Genomic DNA, 18,434 nt, shown 5'->3' on the forward strand with positions numbered 1-18,434 from the left:
GACAAGGTCTCAGGTTGTTCAGGCAGGCTTCAGACTTGCCTGAACAACCTGAACTCTTGATTCTCCTGCTTCTCCCTCCCAAGCGATGGGATTACATGTGTGTATCACCAAGCCCAGCTAGATTTGTTTTTGAAAAAAAAATAAATAAATAAACTGGACTGGAGAAATGGCTCAGAGGTTAGGAGCACTGGCAGTTCTTCCAAAGGCCCTTAGTTAAATTCCCAGTAACCACCAATGGTGGCTCATAACTATCTATATAATGAGATCTGGTGCCCTATTCTGGCTTGCAGGTATACAAGCAGGCAGAACACAGTCTGTATGAATAAGTCAATTATTTATATATTTAAATATCCCAGTGAATCTTCCCCAAAGACACAGAGCCTCGAAAACTAGAATCCTTATTGTGTATGCTGTTACAACATAGAATTTGAGAAAATATATTCATATTTGTTTGTAAAGGTGGCTGGCCTCTGATAGCTCCATGTCATCCATCCTCTGTCTATTGATAGAATCAGTGACCTCAACTCCTATGAACAGAACAAAATGCTGGCCAAGCACCTGCTTAGCCTCCGACATGTCATGTGTCCTCAGTCTGCCCGTTTGCACCGTGTCCCACTGTCACTGGAGTCTCAGTGCAAGCCAGGTCGGCATGTATACTCCTGTGTGGAGCTCTGCCATCTAGCAAAGGGAGTGTAGGCAAGAGATTCCTGGTGCCAGAAATCGTTGAAGAGGATGCTTTCAGAGTCCGAGGTTTCTCAAAGGTGGAGCAGTCTGGGATACAAGCCTGAAAGGGTCCAGGTTCAACAGATAAGGGGGTGTCCGTGGGGTTCCTGGAGCCTGGGCCAGCCCCTTCAGGAGATGTCTCTAAAGTCTCCACAAACAAAGGAAATTGCCATGTGCTAAGCTGCTAGCATGTGCCCGGGGCCTGGGCGGATAAGAGAAAATGCAGGTTTCTGTTTTTCCAGCTCACAGAAGTCTCCTTAAAGTTCAGGCGATGCTGTAGCTAGTCCTCCTGAGGGAAGGAAAGAAGCCAAGGAGGAAGAGAGAGGTGAGGTGAGGTTCTTGGCCCTGTCACGGAGTGCCACAGAAGTTTCAATGGCTGTTCTGTGTCTTACCAGCAATTCTCCACTTACAGCTCTGCTAAAGCCACAGTCCAGTCCCCTTTCTCCCGCCCCAATTCCCGTCAGGCAAGCCTCCCTCCTCTAAGCATTGCTAGAGTGAAAAGCATGATCTCTGGACCCTTTGCTGAGGGCTGACATTATCAGCCATGAGACGGGAGGGGCTGCTGATCATGTTGCCTTGGACATAACACACTAACGTGTGCATTTGTAAGTAGGAACATCTGTAAGCCAGATGTGAGTTGGTCGTGCCAGCACACACTCCCTAAGTACATATTTGGCCTTGGGCTCTTCGCTGAGCTCCTGGGATACGGGGATTAATGTAACGTATCCCCAGCTGCAAGATTCCTGCACTACCCTGGGAAGGCCAGGCAGTGCACACATCCTCCATGGAGCGTCCTGGGATGTGCGGTAGGGGAAGGACAAATCGGACAGCCACTTAGCAGTCATGGAGGGAAGAGCAGGGAGATCCCAGGCTTTGGAACTGGGGTAGACAATGAGATGATGGATCTCTGAGATGGAGACCCAGAAGGAGAAGCCTATGGAGAAGGGTGAGCTCAAGTCAAAGCTCCTGCACCTGGCTGACATGCCGGCGAGGCAGTGAGTACAGCTGTGCAATGAATGATGCTCCCAGATGTGGAACTTGGCAGACATGCAGGGTGGAGGGGAACAACATACCAGGTGTGAGGTGGTCTAGGTTACGTGAGATCTAGGGATCCCTCACCACCCCCCATCTACCAGGTAGCCCAAGGATGAAGACTAGAGCTAGAAGGAAATCTAGCAACAAAGAGTTATCAGTGAAGCTAAGACGGGTAGCCTGAAAATCAGATGGTTCAGGTGGCCAGGGCAGCACATCTGCAGGCTGCTGTTAGCTGTTGGGCATTGGGGTACATGTGTGTGTGTGTCCCTTGGATTGGTAACCCTGCCCATGTGTGCCCATGTACAAGCACTGCCCACCTCCGAAGACTTAGCTGGGCAGAGATGTCCTGGCTTGGCGTCTTGGGCGTGGGGCCCAGCAGGAGGATGCCCAGACCGATAAGGACCATACAGGTGGGCACAGCACTGATGAGGACCTTGAGGGTGACCACCACTTCTTCTGCTTGCTGGCAGGCTCCCGCCTCATACCCTGCGAACCTGGGGAAACACCACGCTTTCCTTTCCATCAGCTTTGCTGAGCAAATGACTCCTCAGGCGCAGAAGTCACGGGCGTGTCAACCCAGCCCTCTCCTGAGAACCCATTTCTCGACAGATTAGCCTATTATGCAGTGTGTGCGAAGAGCCAGAGCGGTCAGGACCCCTCAGTCCTGGTGATGGAGTCCCCCCACACTCCCTGGAGTGGAGCGTGCACACCAGGCTCCTGGGTGGCTCTATGGCAGGGGCTCTGACCAACTCTTCCCAATCCCCTGGCTTTTTGTGCTTTTCCCAGACCCCACCCCCTAGGACTGACTCCAAACTGAGGGTGGAGATGCCCAAGGCGCCTGCTCCTGACAGCTTGGTGAAGAAGACATAGGATGAGTAGAAGATGGTCTCCACGCCTGGGCCGTGCTGGTGCTGCAGCTGGAAGTCGTCCACCACATCTGGCAGCATGGACCTAGGGGCAGGTACATGGAGTTAGCCCTCTTCCCTTTGAAAATCCTCAGGAGGCTGGAGGCTAAGGTGGAGCCTGCTCTGTCCAGAATGACCCACAGCCATCCAGCGGTCCCAGGCAGGGAACAGGACAGCAGCAGGCGGAGAGGCTCCCTAATGGAAAGCTAGAAATTTCCCGACTCCCCTTCCCTTCATCCAGCCTACCAGGGTAGCAGCAGGGACACAGCAATGCTCAAGCCAGAGACAAAGGCCACAATATAGGCCACCGGTGCTGAGGGCACAGCAGCCAACAAGATAGAAAAGGGCACCATCACCTGGGGAGAGACACCTGTGAGCTGGCCCCTCCGTGATCTCCCTGGCTGGCTTTTTCATCAAGAGTCTCAGCCTTTGTTATTTATGATAAGCCCGCAGCTGGTCCTATGCTAGGCCCAGCAGACACAGGGAACACAGGTCCAACCCTGCTGGGCTCCGGCTCCCTGGTTACCTCCTCAGCCCCCCTCAGGCCTTGCTTCTTGCTTCACTCACACAGATCCCCAATGCGGATGTCCTCTTCCCAAATCGCTGGAGAACCCACTCCCACAGTGGGGTGCTCAGCACAGCAGAGATCTGTGAGTAGACAGCGTCATCCGACCAGGGCCCTGAAGTCCACAACTTCTCCCAGATCTCATAGCCCTTGCTTTGACACCCAGCCTCGGACTGTCTGGTTTGAACAGTAACTATCAACTTTGAGCCTGGGCCCCAACTCCACCCTCTGCTGGAATGAGACTAAGATAAAATATAACTGTTAGAACTTTAGCCATTGGGGTTTTCCACTCAGTCTCCCAAGGGCCCCAGCCTCCACCTCCTCGGTCTCCTTACCAGGATGGTTAGTACCAAGTTCTGGACATGATCTTGGAGCCGGGAAGCATGTGTGCAGAACAGGACCAGGTAGCTCTGTTCCACCTGAGGAAGTGTATGAGAGACAGTCATACACAGGGAAGGGCAGGAATTCAGGAATCATGTGTCCGGTAGGAGAGTCCTTGAACTCAAAAGATTCCCCCAACATATATATGAGCTGTTCCTAGTGTGCTGTTCCCCTTTGCATAGCTAAGGTCAAATGGACTTTACTAGACTTCAGGTAATAGGAGAGGATGCCATCCACTACCATCACATGACCACACCCACATTTTTTCTTTTGGCACCAGCCTCTCTCAGCCATGTGTCATCTCCCATAAAACTAGGTACCCTGATGCATGCTTATAACCCCAGCAGTTGCATGGATGACCAGAATCAGCTAGATAGCAAGTTCAAGGCTAACCTGGGCTACATGAGACCCTGTTTCAAATGCCTGTTTACAATAAGCAGAGCCAAAGCAAATCAAAGGCCATTTGGCCAGCAGTACCTGGACGGCGGCTGAGATGAACAGGAAGGAGACCACCAGGCTCAGGTAGGGAGGGTGTCGGGAAGTCATGGCCAGGCCTGTGAAGAAGCTCAGGCCTTGGCCTGAGGCTGGGGCAGAAGTATCTACAGGACAGGAAGTTGATAGCCCGCATGGGGGTGAGGAATCTATACCTCCCCCCAGGAGGAGTCCTGCTCCCACCTTCTGCCTCTCATGTCTTCCCTGCACCCCCATACCTGGCTTCTCCTTCACTCCTAGGCACAGCAAACCGCCACACACAGGGTAAGTCAAGGCAACCACAGCAGCTGCAATGCAGTAGAGGCGAGCCTGCAGGACAGGACAGAACTGCACTGGGGGTAATGTCTCCAGCCCACCGAGAAAGGCAGGGAGGGGTGCTTTTCCACACCAGTGAAAAGATCATCACCCCAAGCCCAAGGATGCCAGCTTCCGCTCCTTTGGTTTGCTCAGTTAGCTCTACAGGCTCGGTACTGACTTGCTTTTCTGCTGACTCTGTGCCTCCGTATGGAAGGAGCATCCAGAGGTCAGCGTGCTCACTGCCCCACCTTCATCAGCGAATAGGCATTTCAGCTAACTTCTGTGTCCCAGATGCTGAGGTTACAATGAGGAGTGAGTGGCCTCTCGTCCACCATAAGGGCTGGGCCTTGGGAAGGGGTGGGCAGAGCCCTAGACAGTTAACAGTAGTGTGATGTCCGGTGACCCAGATGAAATACAAAGAAAATAAAAATGCAGACAAAGAGATGCAGGCGGTGATAGCCAATGAGAACAGGGGGCATTTCTCGGAAGAGGAGGGGAATGCAGAACAGCTTTCCCACCTGCGCTCCAAGCAGCTGTCCTGGCCTCATCCGGGAAGGCACACTGTGCTTGGCTCCAGTGCTTTGCTCTTTGTGTTCTGAAACTGTTGTTTGTGAATTCTTTCTTTGAGGCATCCTCTTTGAGTTGCCCATGCTGGCCTATGACTCACTGTGTAGCCAAGGACGCCTTTGCACTTGGGGTCTTCCTGCCTCTACCGCTTGGGTGCTGGGATTACAGCTGTGAGCCATCATGCCTGGCTTATGAGGTGCCGAAGGACTTCACACTTGCCAAACAAATACTCCGTCCGCCAGCTGAGCTGTAACCCAGCCCCTGCGTTTTCTGTTATTGTTCTTGTCTATTGGTGGGTTTTCTCTTTTCTTTTTTTGTTTGTTTATTTCTCAGAATCACACACACTGAATACTTTGGGTCTTCTTGAGACGGGTTTCATATAGCTCAGGCTAGCCTTGAACTAAATGACCAAAGATAGCCTTGGACTCCTGCTCCTCCTGTCTCAATTTCCCAGGTGCCAGGATTACAGGTGTGTACCACCATGAAAGAAATAGGAAAAGGGTGAGGGTACAGTAAGCACCGCCCCCAAAGGAAGACCAGACGGAAGAGCATCCCTGTTGGATGGAGTTGGCCCTGCAGAAGGGAGAGAGGGGGATTCTGGGTATCTCAGATACTTACTGCATCTGGGGAGACAGCAGGACTCCTGGGGTACACAGTATCCTCACACCTCTGGGACCCGTGGGCCCTGGACACAATGAGCCCGTGGACAGTGGCTCCCATCAGTGTCCCCGCCATCTCCATGGTCATCCCTGGAGACAGAGCATGTGCGAGGTGACATGGCAAGCTGCAGGATCTCAAGGACCACCTGCTCCCAGCCTGAGCACAGAACTGTACTCACGGTATGCGGTGGCAGAGTCTCGCTCCCTGGGGCTGGGGGTGAGGATCATAGTGAGCGCCGTGTAGGGCACCTGGAAGAACTGGGATGGCCCCTCAGAGCTTAGGATGGCCTCTGCCACCCACACCGTCACTCAAGGACTGTGGTCTCCCCACCCCGCCGCTTCGCTATGCAAGAGCTGGCAACCACCCTGTCCCACTGAGGGTCCTAAAAGGCCAAGTCATCTGAACCTCAGAGCTAAGGGCTCAGAAGCAAGGGCCCTGAGCAGGGCCAACAGTGGTAATGACAGGTTTCCAAGCAACTGTGGGCAGGTCAGAGAAGAGTCCAGGCCCCTAGTACCCTTAATCTGGAAAGTAATCAAAGGCAGCAGCAAGGCTCAGCACGACATACTTACTGTAGCCAGGGCCTGGAACAGGCAGTAGAAGGTGGTATACCAGAGCCCACGCAGGTTGGTGAACGGGGGCAGGAACCACAGGAGGAAGTAGGCCAGTGCAGTTAAGGGCATGCAGCCCAATACCCTGTAGAAGCACAGCTGACGTACTGTACCTACAGCTCCGGGGCACCCAGGACCCAGGAGGGACACATTCAGTCTGTCCCTGCTCCTTGAGAGGCCCTCAAGCTGGGGCTCTTAGGGAGCCATGAAGACAGGGAGAAAAGAGGGTGATGGATGGAGGGGCTTTCACTGTTGGGACTCCGGCCAGGGCTCTTCGGGGTGCTCTTCCCTGAAAACACTTGAGAACTGGGGCTGTACTTAGTGGCAGAGCATTTGGCCAGCACATAAGGCCCTGAGTTTGATTTCTTGGAGCACGGGCAAGTTGCTCTTGCTCCAGGGCAGTGGTTCTCAACCTGTGGGTCATGACCCCTTTGGGGGTCAAGTATCAGCTATCCTGCATATCAGATGTTTACATTACAGTTTATATCGGTAGCAAAATTGCAGTTATGAAGTTGCAGAGAAATGATTCTATGGTTGGGGAATCACCACAAGGTGGAGGCACTGACTTCAAAGGCTGCAGCATGGGGAAGGTTGAGAACCAGTGTTCTAGGGCCTGCCAGCCCAGTCTCACCACACCGAGTCACAAGCCAGACCGACCTGGGAGCCCTGAAAGCTTGTCCAGCCCCGGGCCAACTGGTGAGAAACAGATGATTTCCAAGCCTGTCTCTGAACTCATGTATGAGTCATGCTCTGACCTAGCTCGTCTACACTGCACAGGCTTGTCTTCTAACCGTCCACAGGGACCAACTAGGAAACAGGCTATGGTAGTGACAAAGGGCAAAGGGCAAGGGGGTCCAAGCACCAAGGGACTGCTCACCAAGGCATTAGCCGTCCAGATCCTGTCCTCCTGCTTTTGTTGATGAAGAAACCAGCCACGGGGTCTGCAACTGCCCCAGACACCTTCCCTCCGAACAAGGCAAGGGACACCTGGGCAGCGGGGATCTGGAACCATCAGGAGGGGACAGCCAAGGGTCCACAAAGTCAGACAATACTTATGTCCAGGCCTGCTTGCCTGTTGGGATGAAGATCTGGGAACTCATCTGGGGCTAGAGACATGGTGGAAAAGGCTCCTGTCCAGGATTTACATTCCAAAAAGCTCTGAAGGACATCAGAGCCAGTGAGGAGAGGGGTCAAGCTGAGGCCTTTGCACAGGCACTCCTGCCACTATTTGGCGGTTTGTTTTTTGTTTTTGAGATAGGGCAGTGGTCCTCAATGCGTAGATTATGATTCCCACATATCCTGCATATCAGATGCTTACATTCACAACAGTAGCAAAATTCTGGTTATGAAGTAACAGTGAGATAATTTTACAGCTTGGGGTCAGCACAACATGAGGAAGTGTACTAAAGGGGCACAGCATTAGGGAAGTTGAGCACCGCTAACAGGATTTTATGTCTCAAGCTCACTATGTAGACAAGGATGACCTTGAACTTCCAACCCTGTCTCTACTACTGAGATTACAGGCTTACACCACTGAGCCCCATTTTGCGCATACTAGGCAAACAGTCTGTCTGTTGACCTACACTCTTAATCCCCATCTTGTTTTGTTTTGAGACAGGGTCTCATGTAGCCAAGGCTAGCCTCAAACTAGCTATGTCGCTGAGGTTGGGTTTGAGTTCTTGATCCTCCTCCTTCTGTGCTTCTACCGGAATGACTGGAATGCTGGGATTACAAGTGCCTGTCACCACACCTGACTATTTTCTCTTTTTCCTAGTGCAAGCAGGAAATGATGAGTATCCTTGAAGAGGCTGCCCTCTGTAGCATTTTTTTTTTGTCGCTGTTATTAAATGTGGGTCAAAGGGTTATCTACCAACCAAAGTGCCAGCACGGGGGCCAGCGAGGTGGAGATGAGGTAATAGGACCGGGGCCCCGGGCTGCTGCCCACACTCACCTGTGCTACATCAAGTAAGAAGAGCTGCAGGTAGAAGGCCGAGGCGCTGGAGGCCGCCTGGCTGGGGACCCCACCAATGCCATAGCACATCTTTGTACAGACTGAGAGGCGACCATCTCTGTTGTCCTGAGGGAGACACAGGAAGCAGCTCCTATCTCTACAGGCACAAACATCTCTCCACACCCCAGTGACTTCCCTAAACACCCTGTATTCCCTGAAGGCTTGAGGGCTCCGCAACCTCAGCCTCATTTTGCCCTCACATCATCCTATGGGGAAGTGAGAGAGAATTACGAAACAGAATTCTAAACCATTCCAGGGGAGAAGTTCTTTCTTGCACACTGCTCCCACCATGCCGTGCTTCCTGTGGCAGCCACTTTCTGTGCTGAGTTAGTGATCAGAGTGAGCTGTGGGTCCCTGTGTGACCGTGAATAAATCCCTTCATGCTTCTAGGACTTGCTCTCCTCATCCGTCAGAGGCAATCTTCCTGCCCGCCTCATAGGAATGTTGTGATGAAGCTCTGAGGGAGAACTGACTGCTCAGTGTTTGGGTTTATTTTGTACTTATTTTGTGTGTGGAGAGGCGTGTATGTACCACAGCAGACATGTGGAGGTCATAGTACGTCCTCTCCTCCCATCATGGTATCAAACTCAAAGTGAGTTCGGTATCGAACTCAAAGTGTCTGGTTTGGTGGCAGGTGCTTTCACCTACTCAGTCGTCCAGTGTCTGTGACTTTTGCAAGCCACCTGCTGAGCCCCTGGCACCAGCTGTGATGAGGGTGTGTACCCTGTAGACAGCAGCAAACCTTACAAATCAGAGCTCTCCCCTTTTCTCCTGGAAAGGTTGTCTCTCCACGGCAGCATCACCAAATAGTCTGAGAACCGGGAAGGTAGACTAGCACAGTTCCCCAGCCATCCCGTGGAGTCCTAAACATTTGCTTGCCAACTCACAGCCGCACATGCTCTAAACACAGCTCCTTGCTACTGTCCCACTATGAAAACCAGCTCCGAACCCCATTTGCCACATTGCATTAAATAACACTGATGTTTGCTCAGTGGCTCAGGCCACCAACCTTGGTTGTTCTTGGTTCTTCCCAAAGGCCCCTGCCAAATCTATCAGGTGAGCCCCCTAAGTGGCCCCTCTGCCTCTAGAGCACTCTCCCTGCGGCAACCGGTGCTCTTTGAATAAGATAAACGAGGTGACGTATGTCCTCTGCTTAAAACGCACAACTTGTCTGTCTTCATTGTCTAGTAAAAGTCCAAGTTCTCCAGATGGCCTACAGGACCCCACTCTGCTCCCTGGGATAATCTAAACTTAATTAAAACTTAATTCTGTCTGTTGCTAAATTTCCCTCTGCTGCTGCATTCAGATTCCAGGAACCTGCACTATCTGTGACCCAATGAAATTCAAGCAATTTGCTCCCAAAACTCAGTGATGGGAACAGGCACAGGATAACAGCACAGACATTTATATTAAAGGGGGAGAGGGGCTTAGGGAGAGCATGGGGGTACCCTACTTGTCTAGCACGCACAGAGCCTTGGGTTTAGGACATTTCAAATAGCTTTGAAATGTCAAATTAGGACACTTCAAATAGCTTTCTCTGTTGGGGTTCCTTTTTTATATATAAAAATATAAATTTAATGTTCTCCTACTTCTTTTTACATTTTTTTAAAGTTTTCTTTCACAATTTATTCATTATGTATTCCAATTGAAGCCCCCTCTCTCAACTCCTCTCAGTCCCACCCTTCCTTCCTCTCCTCCCCCAACCCCTTCCTCTAGTCCACTGAAAGGGGGAGTTCTCCCCTGCCATCTGCCAAAGCTGTCAGCTATTCAAAACAAGGAAGATCACGAAATTTGCTGGCAAATGGATGGAACTAGAAAAAGATCATCCTGAGTGAGGTAACCTGGAAACAGAAAGACACGCATGGTGTACGTTCACTTATAAGCTGATGTTAGCCACATAACATAGGACGGTCATACTAATGCCTACAGATCTGTTGGGGTTTCTTATTGTTCAAACCTTTTGAGACCTTTGCTCTCTCCCAGTCTTTGTATCTCTAGAAGGTACCTGTGTGTCCTTCAAGAAGAGTTCAGTGCTTCCCACTGGGTATGAGTTTCGATGTTTTTTCCTCAGAGGAATTCCCTGACAACCGTGTTGCCCAGACTGCTTGGTATACTCTCATTCATTCCCTGCCACCACCATGGAAGCTGAGAGCTTAACCGCTCTCACTCACTGCAGTGCCTCTAGTACACATTTATTGTTTTAAAAGTGGTCACTGGCCATTAGGACACTGTAAAGTACTCTATCTTCAAATAATGCTAGGAATCCCTTTTCCATCATTTGCCTGAGGACAGAAGTGGGGTGGGAGGGAGCTAGGATCATTGTCCATTTCAGTATCTTGAAGACACCACAGGCAGACTGCATGGAAGGGAAGGTCCTCCTAGATAAGGCTTATCACACACTTCACACATGCTTCCTACCCTAGGAGAAAAACCTCACTCAAGGCTGAGTGCATTCTTTTTCTGACATTTATGTGAACACTGCTGCATCTTCCAGAAAAACTAAATTGGCAGAGTCCAGTGCGAGTAGATTGCCATCCCATAGTGAGCCTCCTTCCCCTAAATGGGCCTGTGGAGGTTTTAGGTAACAGAGGGCCATCGGAACAAATTCCAGTTTAAACTAAGATGATACAGTTTTGTGTCTTCTGTTCTCCTTATCCCATTAGCTTCTGGAGTCCATAGAATCTACACATTACAGACTCACAAACTGGCTGTGTGACTTAGGCAAGGGATCCCTGTTGAGCTTCAGTTTCTTGACAAGCAAAATGCAGAAATGTCCATATCAAGTAATTTTGGGAAAATTAAACACTGCCTAATGGCAGTCTCAATTTTTTTGTTTCTGTTTTTTTTTCTTTTCTTTTCTTTTCTTTTCTTTTCTTTTCTTTTTTCTCTCTCTCTCTTTCTCTCTTTCTTTCTTTCTCTTTCTTTCTTTCTTTCTTTCTTTCTTTCTTTCTTTCTTTCTTTCTTTCTTTCTTTCTTTCTTTCTTTCTTTCTTTCTTTCTTTCTTTCTTTCTTTCTGTCATTAATATCACCTCAATTCTCCAAATTCCCCGGGAAAATGAGAGTTCCCGATGGTCCCACTCCCACCCTCAGTATAGGAGTCTTACCTTGCTGGACGAACCCTCTGCCAGTGGGCTACATCTTTACTCATCGAGATTTTCTAATTGTTAAGGCAGGGGGTCTTACTATGTTTCCCAGAACATGATGGGATCTTTCTACCTCAGCCTCCCCAGTCAGGAACTGGGACTACAGGCACCCTGAGACATAGAGGTCTTCCAGTTTTTTCCTCTGAGATGCCTAAAAACAAATTCTGAGTCAAAACAGGGGATGGAGTCAGTTGAAGCAGCAGAAATATCTTGCAGGTGGAACTGGGGTAGATTCTGAAATTTGCAAGACACAGCCCAGAGGCTCTTAACTACTCTTTGGCATTGGCACCAGCCTCACAGCTCCCAGGACTAGCTCTATCCATGAAGAGAACGCAGAGGGTCTAGGAATACTTTGGGTTCCCATCCACCTGTAAAGCAGCCTGCCTGGGCGCGCCAGGGGAATCGTCTTTCTCAGGAGAACCTCCAGCATTTCAGAGGGAGGCTAAATTCACAGGGAGTTTGGTGAAGGGAAGCAGCCCATTTACCAACATGTGCAGGTCCAGGAGGACCTGCAGCAGGCCTGTGGTCGGGGCACTAGAGATCTGGTCCTTCCTGCCTGTCTTGAACGAAGCGCTGTTACCTCAAGTCGGGACTCAGGGTGCCTTCCTATTTTCTCTGGGGCATCCCAGCGGCAGCAAACTGCACTCTGCCCAACATCTGGCCAAAGTGCTGTGGCAGGTGCCTTTCTTTCCTGACCGTGGGAGCGCTGAGCAGCACAGCTTCCCATTCAACAACCTCCCACCCCCACCCCCGCCCCAGGCGCTCACCGAGCCTGGCTCCACGGTGTGAGGCTCTGCGACAGGAGCCTGGGTGGGTCCTTGGGGCGACGACATGGACATCACGCAGGCTGCTCCGCTCTGACTGCAGCAGCGCTGGGTGCTATCATCCCGAGGGGTGGACCTGGCCTAGTGGGCGCGGCTGGGGCCCATGCAGGAGCCCCAGCCCCCGCATGCAGCTTGCCCAGCAGCGTGGGGATCCCAGGGACCTCCAAGCTTCAGGGATTCTCCTCTCCAAGAAGGAACTCACCCATCTCCACACACATGGGAAAGCCAAGTCCTCAGGGACGATTTTTTTTTTCTTGGTAGACTTGTGTTGTAGACAGAAACCTTCAACTAGTCCCCTGCCCCCTCTCCAGTGGGTGAAAGCCAGCAAATAAATTTACTCTTTATATGAAGCAATACACTCCACTTGTTCTGATTAAAATATGGCTGAGAGGGTTTTCAGCCTGAACTACACATTTCCCAGGCTTCACTACAGTTATCTTGTAGGTATGACTGTGCAACCAAGTCCTGTAATCCCAACATTCTGGGAGGCAGATAGCTCTGAGTTTGAGGCCAGCCTACAAAGCGAGTTCCAGGACAGCTAGGACTACGCAGAGAAACACCGTCTTGAAAAACAAAACAGGCTTCCAAGTGAGTACCTATCATTGTGTCTTGAAGACACAGGGGATATCAGGAGACTAGGGAAGGAGCACAGAGGGAGAAGAGGGTGTGGGACTGGGGAAGACAAGGGAGGAGGCTGCAGCCGGGATACAAAGTGAATAAACTGTAATAAATGAATACATAAAATTAAAAGACATAACAGGCAAAGGACTACACTGTATAAAACCCTGAAAACAGTTTTATACCAGTCTTCCTTGTATTATCAGACTGCTGAAACAAGGGCCCCCAGAAACCAAAACCAAAACTCTCCCCAAAAAAGCAAAACCAAAAAATTTCTCCTTGGAGAAAAGGACAGAGGAACTTTTTTAAAAAATCTTTATTAATTACAATTTATTCACTTTGTATCCCCACCTGTACCTTCCTCCCTCCTCCCCACCCAATCCCACCCTCCCTCTTCCCCATTGGTGTCGCTCTCCCAGTCCACTGAAAAGGGAGATCCTCCTCCCCTTCGAGGAGGAACTTCTTAAAAAGAAAGATTTCCAACTTGTCACCCTTGCTGAGTCCACCATGGCTGGAGTGCTGAGCTACACTCTCTTGGAGATGGACTTGGGAGGCCACTGGATCTTTGAGTTCGGCTCCCCAGTGTGCTCACATTGAATACACCTCCCTTCTCACTTTTTCAGTACTCATTTGACTTTGGTGTATGGAGGGTGGATGATTCAACCTGGCTGGTTGGGGGCATAGGCTGTGACCTAAAGTCAGGCAGCAATAGGTCAGTGTACACATCAAACAACTGTTCCTCAAGACACAACCACCAACTGCACTACAGTAAAATGAAAAACTTTGTGCTGCCGATAATCATGTGGCAAGATGTGTTCTCCCAATTGTGAGAGATAACACAAGTTATAAAGCACTTGTATAGGGATATGCAAATATCAGAAAAAAAAATCTCATTTTAAAGTGATACTCCCTAAAGATATATAGATGAATTATAAGCACACAAAAAGTACTTATGCTGGCTGTGGCAGTGCATGCCTTTTTCAGAGACAGGGTTTCTCTTGTGTAGCCCTGGCTGTCCTGGAACTGGCTCTGTAGACCAAGCTAACCTTCAGTTACCAAGATCTGCTTGCCTTTGCCTCCAGCTGCTGGGATTAGAAGCCTGCACCACCACTGCCCAGACGGTACTGCTTTTCAAGGAGATGCAACTTTCCAAAATTACATCATGGTTGAATAATATAGTTGAGTACATTTAAAAAAAAAACATTGATTCTATTTTCTTTTGTGACTGCCATTACAGCCATCTTGAGATACCAAGTCAACTTATACTGAGATCATCTTTAGAATATATATATTATAATTTTCTATAATGAGTCTAAGTTATGAGTATGAACTGTCTGTGCCAAAACAATTTAAAACAAATGACAAGGAGCCAGATATAACTGTAATGAGTGAGCTGCTTCTCACTGAGGACTCAGTGTGAGGAGCAACTTTTTACTGAAGTGTTTTGTTCTGTGGCAGAGAAGGACAAAAGAGTAAACACTATTCATGTTTCCATGCTACATCATAAGAATAAATACAACCATTGGACAGCTACAAAAATATCACTTTTTCACATTTCTGAGTATGAAATAAAAATAACATTGCTTAAAGAAAGGCATCTAATAATTATTAGATCAAATAATTGATTCTCAAACTGAATGACCTAGCCACATAAAAAAAATGACAAAAGCATTCACAAGTAACTATTTTTACAACAGGTGTAAATTATTTAACATATCCTTTCCATGAAGAGCATTTTATCTTTAAGGGAACAGTTCATTTAACCATTAGCAAAATACCACATCAAAAATATATTAAGGCACTAAAATAGATACAAACTACTACACTGTCAATGAACGGAAACATCATGAAATATATTGAATGAGCTGTGATAAAGTAAGATTATTTTAGCTTTGACAGTGCATAGTAATCTAGCTGGCAAATTAGGATGTATACAATCAGGTATGCTTTGATGTGTCCATTTCATCTGCAAGACAAATGACTGATGACAGCTCTAAAGCAAAGACTTGGGTCAAACTGCATCTCACTCCTAAGATGTTCACTCACTCCAAGTTTTGCTTCCCTGGGCAATTTAGTCTTCCAAAGTCAACTATAATAAGGAGTCTAAACATTAAACTTTACAACTTGTGAATTTTCAAGTAAAAAGCTTTACCAAATGATTATCTTTAAGGAAATCTTTGAGAATATATTTACAACATTTTCACAGTTTAAAAAAAATGCTAAGTTATTGCTGATGACCATTTTTCCTATTAGAACCTCTCCCTGGCATGTACTCTACATGGACAAACAAGAAAACCCCACTGGAGCTTCTGGTTAATTGGACTATCCACAAAGGAGGCTCTCCCCCCCTTTTTGTAGATACACAAGAAACATTCTTGTGAGAGGCTCCTCATAAAAATACAGAAAACCATTTATCAATTATAACTATGCAAACAGAAAGGTTTCATGATAGGCCTTTATGAAACATTTCCTTAGAGATTCCTGAACATATTAACAATCATAGTTTTTGCCTATATCTGAAAGATAAAACCATTGATTTTACTATCCTTTTTTTTTTTTTGTTATGAAAGTAATTATTTGCTTTGCTAAAGAGGGCTCTGATACTGTTGTGTAAACATTATTGACAAATAATTTAACTTTCTATTACAGTCCTGCCGATTTCCTAGGTAAAGGGCAAAATGAAAATGCTCTTTGTCCTCTTGTCCCCACTGCCCACCGAAAATACAGATAAGTCTGGCAAGGAAGAAAGGATCTTTAAAATAAGACTGCAGAACAAAGGGCTGATCCAGGACATCCAGTTACATACATAAGTTTCCTCTTGTTATTCCTGAGTCTTACTTAAAACCTCATCACACTTCCCAGCCCTGCCTCATCTGTGGATGGGAGGCAAGGCACAGGTTTCATCGCAAGTAGTTCAGCCTGAGTAAACTTGGGAAGAGGACAAAGCTGAGGTGTAGAAGCTGCATTTGGGTGGAGCTGCCCACGGCCCGTGGTGAGGAGTACAGTGTGGACTGAGGCCTAGTACGAAATTCCTGCAGTGATACTAATCACTACCTATGACTCACTCAAGATTCCAAATGGAATTGACACCCGTCTCAGACAGTGAAGCATGCTTGTGGTAGGTGGCAGGAACAGACTTTGTCATTTTAACACCGTCTCATTCTGTATCCCACGCTGGGCTTTACCTCTTGGTAATCCTCCTGCCTCAGGCTCCCAAGTGATATGATCACATATGTGAGCTACCACGTTTGGTCAGGTATTGGCCCTTTGGGAAAGACTTCCAAATGACCCTTTGTCAAAATGGCTTTCCTAATCATATAGTGTTACATGCTTCTTTTTCATTCTCACAAATGAAAACTGCTGTTCCAGAGGCTATAAGATACGTGATACTGCAGCATAGTGAATATAGAAACAGGTGAGAATCATTTATCATCATCAAGTCAGACATTACATTTTCCGAAAAAAGAAATACAATGCCACCTTTCTCAATAAATCTTTTCATGCTCTGGAAATTATTACTTTTTAAAAATTTAACATGTGTGGTGTTTTGCCTGCATGTAAGTCTATGTAGCACTTGAGTACAGTGCCCACAGAGCTCAGAGGGAGTTGGATCCCTTGGAGCAGGAGTTTCGGATGGTTGTGAACTGCCATGTGGGTGCTGGAAACTGAACCTGGATCCACAGCAAGAGCAGCCAATGCTCTTAACTGCTGAGCCTTTGCTCTAGGCGTAAAGCTGCTACTATAAAGAGACAGGGTTTTTTTGCTATGTTGCTTAAGCTGACCGGAACTCCTTGGCTCAAGTGATCCTCCACTGTCAGCTTGGTGTTCGCTAGAGCTACAAGGCATGCACCACTGTAGGCAGTTTCGAAGCTGTTATTAAGTTTTGGTTTTTCGAGACAGGGTTTCTCTGTGTAGCCTTGGCTGTCCTGGACTCTCTTTGTAGACCAGGCTGGCCCCTAACCCATTGATCTGTCTGTCTCTGCCTCCCCAAGTGCTGGGATTACAGGTGTACACACCATGCCTGGCTCCCAGTTACTATTTTAAAATGAATAAATATTTGAAAACTTTGAGGGTTTATGTGTGTGTGGTGCAGGGGATCAATTGAACGTAGGGTCTCATATATGCTTGGCAAATAATCTACCACTGAACTATATTTCCAGCCCATAAAATTACATATAGAAGATACAGAAAAGTGTGTAGGCAGATTAATACTGACATTATACTAAGCTACACAAGAGTATACATCTTGGATATGTTGCCAAATGAATATCTGAATATCTCAGAGTGAAAACTGAGAAGCTCTGAAGATGAGGCAATATAATAATTACATCGATGCTTTCAACATGTCAGTATAATATTTTAATGTATTGCTATTTTAAAACTGAGATAGCTAACATTTATATAAATATCTGCTGTTTGGAAATAATGTTTGAATGCTGATGCATGTGAATACTGTGCTAATTTAGACCACATTAAGATTAATGATACAGCTATTTAATATATTATACTGGTTATTTAGTATTTGAAAATAGGGACTTTTTTCTGAGTAGCCTTTGAGAAAAGTGCGCTGAGTATGGTTTCCAGCCATATGTTACTTTCCTAGCTTGTGATTATTAAACCCCCCCTCATAAGGGATTAAGTAGTGCTCAAACCACAAGTTCAGTCACACTGACTTTCATCTCCCACTTCTGCATGTCCACTTCCAACCATCATTTCTCTCAGTCTCTCAAAAATTAAAACTATCAGAGCTTTCTAAAAGGCTCAGCACTTTTCTGGAGCCTCTGAATGACTACAGCATTCTGCAAATCTGCTTCTTCCAATGTGAGCGTCTCATCCAGAAATCTGAGGAAAGGAAGAGCTGTTGCCAGGGCAAAGGGAGGGCTTCTCTGAGATCCCTGGTATTTTTCAATGAAGTCTTTAATATGGCTCACCCTGCAAAATAACACAAATATTAATTTATGAAAATAAGAACTATTTAATATATAGTAGCATCAACTTGTATAGATATTTGGATTTGTTAAAATAGAGACTAGAAAAAGTTTTATATGATACACCTAGTCATTTGTTGTTTTTAAAGGAGTGCTGGAATTACAGGCCAGTGCTAAGCTAGCAAGTATGTTACACCATGCCCAGTTTATGTGGTGCTGGGGATTGAACCCAGGGCTTCACACATCCTAGGCAGGTACTTTACCATCTGAGCTACACAGCTACATCCCAAGCTCCCTAATATTTGTGAATGAATCTAGAGGCTCATGCATGCTAGCCAAAAGCTCCTACTATTCAGCTAGAGCCCAAGTTATAGGTTAGCTTTTAAATTTGATGTCATGTCTGTGTGTGTGTGTGTGTGTGTGTGTGTGTGTGTGTATACTCTACCAACTGAGCTACATCCTCAGCCCATAATCATTGACAACCTGAATGTCATTCAAACTTATGCTCATCTTTGTGTGTTTAAAGGAGACTGTACATGCCATTTATCAAAACTAAGATGCCATTTTTATAGCACAGCATTATTTTATTACTAGCTAAAGCATTTGCTAATTTATCCTCTTGTGCATATATGGAGGCCCTTTCTACCCACAATTCTGAAGGATCTGACTCAGTCTTC

At 47.3% G+C, this 18,434-nt stretch overlaps 2 protein-coding genes across 8 annotated transcripts in view; both read right to left on the minus strand.

The window, feature by feature from the left end:
- Positions 1-317: 317 nt before the first annotated feature.
- Positions 318-13,021, minus strand: Mfsd2b (MFSD2 lysolipid transporter B, sphingolipid). Of its 4 annotated transcripts, XM_021644964.2 has the most exons (14): positions 12,155-13,007; positions 8,185-8,310; positions 7,111-7,235; positions 6,195-6,318; positions 5,804-5,882; positions 5,584-5,714; positions 4,320-4,410; positions 4,087-4,208; positions 3,564-3,647; positions 3,231-3,311; positions 2,910-3,019; positions 2,566-2,709; positions 2,076-2,252; positions 318-1,012 (listed from the first exon to the last, which is right to left on the minus strand). In XM_021644964.2, the coding sequence occupies exons 1-14, from the start codon at positions 12,224-12,226 to the stop codon at positions 988-990; spliced, it is 1,491 nt and encodes a 496-aa protein (XP_021500639.1). In that variant the 5' UTR covers positions 12,227-13,007; the 3' UTR covers positions 318-987. The 4 variants fall into 4 exon arrangements, with proteins under 4 accessions (XP_021500639.1, XP_060221502.1, XP_060221497.1 ...); XM_060365519.1 differs by lacking the exons at positions 318-1,012; positions 2,910-3,019 and having other exon boundaries at positions 2,092-2,252; positions 12,155-13,013; XM_060365514.1 differs by lacking the exons at positions 318-1,012; positions 2,076-2,252 and having other exon boundaries at positions 2,262-2,709; positions 12,155-13,021.
- A 1,184-nt stretch (positions 13,022-14,205) lies between these two features.
- The window catches only part of Ubxn2a (UBX domain protein 2A), a 37,506-nt gene continuing 33,277 nt past the window's right edge, over positions 14,206-18,434 (minus strand). For all 4 annotated transcript variants that reach the window (XM_060365547.1, XM_060365542.1, XM_021644963.2 and 1 more), the window contains one exon: positions 14,206-17,761. In XM_060365547.1, coding sequence (XP_060221530.1) covers positions 17,572-17,761 — 190 coding nt within the window. In that variant the 3' untranslated portion in view covers positions 14,206-17,571. The remainder of the gene's footprint in view (positions 17,762-18,434) is intronic.

Source organism: Meriones unguiculatus, chromosome 1 (assembly GCF_030254825.1).
Source record: "Meriones unguiculatus strain TT.TT164.6M chromosome 1, Bangor_MerUng_6.1, whole genome shotgun sequence".
Classification (NCBI taxonomy): domain Eukaryota; kingdom Metazoa; phylum Chordata; class Mammalia; order Rodentia; family Muridae; genus Meriones; species Meriones unguiculatus.

Excerpts from the sequence above, each read along its gene's own strand:
- Mfsd2b (XM_060365514.1), bottom strand. The coding sequence starts at position 12,226 with ATGTCCATGTCGTCGCCCCAAGGACCCACCCAGGCTCCTGTCGCAGAG. Across the intron at positions 4,209-4,319 it reads AGGAGTGAAGGAGAAGCCAG|ATACTTCTGCCCCAGCCTCA; the intron begins GTATGGGGGTGC and ends CCTGTCCTGTAG. Across the intron at positions 2,710-2,909 it reads GTGTCCCTGCTGCTACCCTG|GTCCATGCTGCCAGATGTGG; the intron begins GTAGGCTGGATG and ends ACCTGCCCCTAG.